The 5,441-nt window shown below is 50.7% G+C and overlaps 1 protein-coding gene across 1 annotated transcript; it reads left to right on the top strand.

Annotated features, from left to right (window-relative positions):
- The first annotated feature begins 1,400 nt into the window (after positions 1-1,400).
- On the top strand, positions 1,401-3,919 carry RTP1 (receptor transporter protein 1). The gene is made up of 2 exons (XM_021692616.1): positions 1,401-1,672; positions 3,400-3,919. Exons 1-2 carry the CDS (start codon positions 1,401-1,403, stop codon positions 3,917-3,919), a joined length of 792 nt encoding a protein of 263 aa, XP_021548291.1.
- The last annotated feature ends 1,522 nt before the right edge of the window (positions 3,920-5,441 follow it).

The raw sequence follows: 5,441 nt of genomic DNA, 5'->3' as shown, positions 1-5,441 counted from the left end.
AACCAGATCACAGAATATAGGCAGCCTATAAGATGGAATAATATTAATTTCTTAGAAAAATATTCACGATATATTGTTATTTAAAAAACAGATCACAGTGGGGTGTGTATGTATGTGTGTGTATATATATTATATATGTATATATATGTGTGTATACACACATACACACATGTACAGATAAATGGCAGTCAGAGTGTGTTATAATATTAATGATTATTTTGAACATGGGTATTAGGAAGAGTATTACTTTTGCTTTATTTTATCTGTATTTTCCAGTTTTTCTAAATAAACATCTATAACTTTTTTTTTGAAGATTTTATTTATTTACTTGAGAGAGAGAGAGGTAGCGAGAGAGAGCTCGAGTGGGGGGGGGCAGAAAGTGAGGGAGAAGCAGGCTTCCCACTGAGCAGGGAGCCCGATGTGGGGCTCGATCCCAGGACTCTGGGATCATGACCTGAGCCCAAGGTGGACGCTTGACCGACTGAGCCACCCAGGAGCTCCAGACCTGTATGACTTTCATAAAGGAAAAATAATTTGTTAAAGAGTAGCAGAAGAGGCACCTAGAATACAGTCTGTTTTCCCCATGGACACCACCCTCCTCTTCTATAACCAAGTTGAAAATCATCGTTTCTGCTCCTGCCAGGCTGATGCAATGGCCCCCACCCCTGTGCACAGGTGGCTGCTCCTGTCCAAGGTTGTCAAAGTACAGATCCTGTTGCATTCTGGGATATAGATCCCCCCGCATTATTGGGCACATACCCGCTTACAACCACCCGGCATTGAGCCTGGCACATGCGTATGTTTGAAATGAATGTCTTAATGAATTATTATGGGCTCAATAGCTTGGATTCAGATATGAGCTCTGCCATGTATAAGATAGATGAGTCCCTGTCTCCTGATCTGAATAGTGACAATAATAATTGTGGGTCCAGAGACTTCCAATAGTTTTTGTAAGTGGCTCAGTGCCAGTCACAAAAGGGTGGGAGTGCAGAGAGTTTACTATTATTGCTGCATCTATTAAGAGGCCCACATCTTCCCATCCCTTATGTCTCTTTGGCTCCCTCAGGCATCATGGTTACCATAGCAGCCAGATGCTGATGATGCCTCCAGGGGCAGCAAGGTGAAGCTGAGCCAGTTCCCGGGTCCTCCCTCTGTGCGCCCTTCACAAGCCAGAGTAAGATGGTCTGAAGTTCAGCCTTTTTCCAAGCCCCCCCACCTGTCTCAGGTCACTTAGCCACAAACCCTGCCTCCGCGGCCTCAGTTCAGGGCCTGGAAACACCCCTTTGGAGATTCCCTCTTCCTCACTCTCTGTCTCTTGGCGCCCTGCCTGGTTGCTGTGGAAACAGGTTCCACTGCGAACAAAGGAGGGAGCTGGGTCCTGCTTCCTCCTGGTCCTGTTGATGAGGATTTTTAGACCGTGGAGACTGCGCTGCCCTGCCCTGCACCTGCCCTCTCTCTCCTCGTTCTCGCTCAGGTGGAGCTTGCCCTCTCTCGCCACTGACGAGACCATGTGTAAAAGCGTGACCACAGGTGAATGGAAGAAAGTCTTCTATGAGAAGATGGAGGAGGCCAAGCCGGCCGACAGCTGGGACCTCATCATAGATCCCAACCTCAAGCACAATGTGCTGGCCCCGGGCTGGAAGCAGTACCTGGAATTGCATGCCTCCGGCAGGTGAGTAGCCAGTGAGTAGGGGCCCTGCAGGCAACCCTGGGGCACCTTCCAAGAAGAGACAGAGATACGGAGGACCCAGGGACTTAGGGTCAGTCTCACGGTTGGGCCAGTGTAGACTGAGAAGCAGAGAAAGAGTCCCTTACTGGGAGGTAGGACACCTGAGTTTGATTTCAGCTCTTCCACTGAACTCCTCGGTAATTCTCCCTCTCTGAGTCATAGTTTCTGCTTCTGACAAAGAGGTGGGATATACTTATTAGTTGTAAACTCTGACATTTTACATCTTTTCAGATTTTAATGATGTAAATGGTTAAAAACCAAGAAAAGGAGGCTCAAGGTCTCTGGGGATCAAGTTCTGTGCTCTGGTCCTGGGACAGTTCAATTTCAATCTATTTAATTCAGCCTGACTTAATATAAAATACTAAACACAGGAGGTGTGCTAGAAACTGGCTCTACTATTAGCTCCATGGCCCTTGAGCAATTCTGTTTCCTTCTTGGACCTCCCTTTCCCCACTTGTAAAAGGAGGGGTTAGTCTAGATCCTTGCCTTGTGGGGCATGGACCAGCAGCATCAGCATCACCTAGAATTTGTTAAAGATGCAGAATCTCCAGCCCCATTCTAGACCTACTGAATCAGAACGTACATTTCACCAAGGTCTCTTAGTGATTTGGGATGTACAGTAATATCTGAGATGACTTTCCAGCACTCTTGTCTGTGGGTCTGTTATGTAAAGACTTCCTTTGGGGACAGAATATGGGGAGGCTCTGTGGTGCAGTGTGGGGGTCAGAAGCAAGGCCTTCCTCCCTGCCCTGGCACGGTGCATTCAATTCAATTCAACATCTATTGGACACCTGTTTTGTGCTGGGTACAGGCTCTGAACTCTAGCTGTGTGTACATGGATCATTTTCTTATTCTCTGTGCCTGAGAGTAAAACAAAAGGTTAATTGGGTGACTTCGAAGGTTCCTCCAGTTCTGACATTTTCCAATCCTAGTTTTATAGTTCAATCTCAGAGAGGGAAAATAGTCCCCAAAGGATGTAAGCGAAAGAGAAGAAAATGAGAACATGGAGCTCCTAAACTGGCTGATGGGAGGGTTACCAAGAGCTGGACATTTGCTGGCAGGGCCCAGGAACTTCTTGGAGACCTGGAAGCCTTGTGGCATCTCTAACCTCGGTCAGTGACCTGTGATCACCAGCTGGCCTCAGTCACCTAACTCTGGGCAGAGACTGCCACCAAGTCCAGGCCTTGGGATGCATTAACCCAGGCACTGATTTCGAGGCTGAGAAGTAGTCATGGTGTCATTTTCCTCCTGATTTGGGTCTACCCTGTTCACACTCAGTGTTAACAGGTAAGAATGTGGGGTGGGTGGCACATTTCCCAAATGTTCGGGCCATCCCCTCTATGAGACTTCAAGGAGGCCTGAGCAGGAAGGACTCATCTAGTGCACCCTGAACATTTTGCAGATGAGGAAATATGTCCAGAGCCAAAGCTCCAAGGGCACGGCCTGAGGGCACTGGGATGGAGGAAGCTGAGGCCTCTGCAGGGCACAGGTGAGGTGGGTGCCAGGTGCATCTTGACGAGCCTGCTCTGGTCCTAAGGGCGCCCTCGAAGGGGCAGACCGGACAGATGCCCCGGGAAAGCTAACAACACCTATAAACACCCTGCCTTTGGGGGGTTGTTTCCCACCATCTCCCCTCGGTCCTTTCCTCTTGCCTCAACCCCTCCCCGCAGGTTCCACTGCTCTTGGTGCTGGCACACCTGGCAGTCGCCCCACGTGGTCATCCTCTTCCACATGTACCTGGACCGCGCCCAGCGGGCGGGCTCGGTGCGCATGCGCGTCTTCAAGCAGCTGTGCTACGAGTGCGGCACGGCGCGGCTGGATGAGTCGAGCATGCTGGAGGAGAACATCGAGAGCCTGGTGGACAACCTCATCACCAGCCTGCGGGAGCAGTGCTACGGGGAGCGCGGCGGCCAGTACCGCATCCACGTGGCCAGCCGCCAGGACACCCGGCGGCACCGCGGCGAGTTCTGCGAGGCCTGCCAGGAGGGCATCGTGCACTGGAAGCCCAGCGAGAAGCTGCTGGAGGAGGAGGCGACCACCTACACCTTCTCCCGGGCGCCCAGCCCCACCAAGCCGCAGGCCGAGGAGGGTTCTGGCTGCAACTTCTGCTCTATCCCCTGGTGCTTGTTTTGGGCCACGGTCTTGCTGCTGATCATCTACCTGCAGTTCTCCTTCCGCAGCTCTGTCTGATTCTCTCGATGGGCTCAAGGGGCCCAAGGCCTGTGGGGGTCAGCCAGCTGGAGGGAAGGGCAAAGAGCGACCTGGGCGGGGAGTGGGGTTAAATTCTAGTGCTGGTGCCGCTACTGACTCCATGGGGACCCTGGACAAACCACCCACCCATCTTTACTATCTATAACATTAAGGGTTTGGCCTGGATTGTTGGTTTTTCAAAGTGAAACCCAGGGCCCCAAAGTTCTGCATAGGTCCCTCAGGGACTTTTGGATTTGGAAGGTAGGCTGAATGAGTAGGTTTCCCATCCTGGTCAAACTGCCCATTCCCGGCTCCTACTTCTTCCTCTTGCCTTAATCAGAAGAGTTCCAACTTGGAGTTTTGTTTAAGAGTTGTGGATGAAAATAGGTTCAACAGCTTTAAAAAAAAAAAAAAGCTTTAAAATGACAGGACTTGATGATCTCAAAAGGCCTTTCCACAGTGATGAGCTCATTCTTGCTTTCTTGTTAACCCCCCACCCCTCCCCCTCATTAGCTCCCACATCTGGGGCTGCAGCATTAAATTAGCCTGTGCCTAGTGTAGAAGCCTCATCCACCGCTCTGCCTCCGTGCACACAGCAGAGGTTCCTTTTGAAGAAAGAGAGGTGGAAGAGCTTGGCTGTCCCTTTGCTGCCGGGTACACAGGGTGCCTTGCTTCTGTTCCCCAGAACCCCAGCTTCCAGCTTCCCTCCACTCAGGGTGGATTCTGAGGCCTGCCTCGCTCAGAGATGGTGCCTGGGGCAGAGTCCCATGGAGCTAGGCTTCCCACCCATTGCATATGAACAGACAGAGAATTTAGGGGAGGTTTAGAAGTAGAGTGTTAGATGCAAAGCACAAAATCCCTACGGAACAAATATATGACTTGCCATTATACTGAAGAGTCTGCAGAGTTCAGGGACCCAGCCTGCCTGATTCTTAGCAGTTCTGATGGTCACGACGCAGGGACAGGGGCCTGGCCTCCTGGGCTCTTTGCTGAAACCCTACTTGAGAGGCTTTCCCACATTGGCCATGCATAGGCCCTCTCACCAGCCATCAGCTGTCCACCTAGAACCACAGGGATGGGGTGTCATTAGCAAGAGAGGAAGCATTAAAGATGTGAAGTGTTTTGCCCATAGAGAAGTGCATAGATATGTGGGAGAACCTTACATCACTTTAAAATGGCATGCAGTCTGGTTTGGGGTGGGAAGAAAGATTTTCTGATAGTCGGAGTATGGGTTGGGTATGGGGGGGAAGCAGAAGGCAGGAGGTGGGATGCCACCCTGCACTTTCAAGAATCCTCATTCACGGGCGCCTGGGTGGCTCAGATGGTTAAGCGTCTGCCTTCGGCTCAGGTCATGATCTCAGGGTCCTGGGATCGAGTCCCGCATCGGGTTCCCTGCTCAGTGCAGAGCCTGCTTCTCCCTCTTCCTCTGCCATTCCCTCTGCTTGTGCTCTTCTGTCTATCTCTCTGTCAAATAAATAAATAAAATCTTTAAAAAAAAAAAAAAAAGAATCCTCATTCACCT

Source organism: Neomonachus schauinslandi, chromosome 1, assembly GCF_002201575.2.
Source record: "Neomonachus schauinslandi chromosome 1, ASM220157v2, whole genome shotgun sequence".
NCBI classification, from domain to species: domain Eukaryota; kingdom Metazoa; phylum Chordata; class Mammalia; order Carnivora; family Phocidae; genus Neomonachus; species Neomonachus schauinslandi.
Note: the sequence above shows the minus strand (reverse complement) of the source record. Positions and strands in the feature narration are given on the sequence as shown.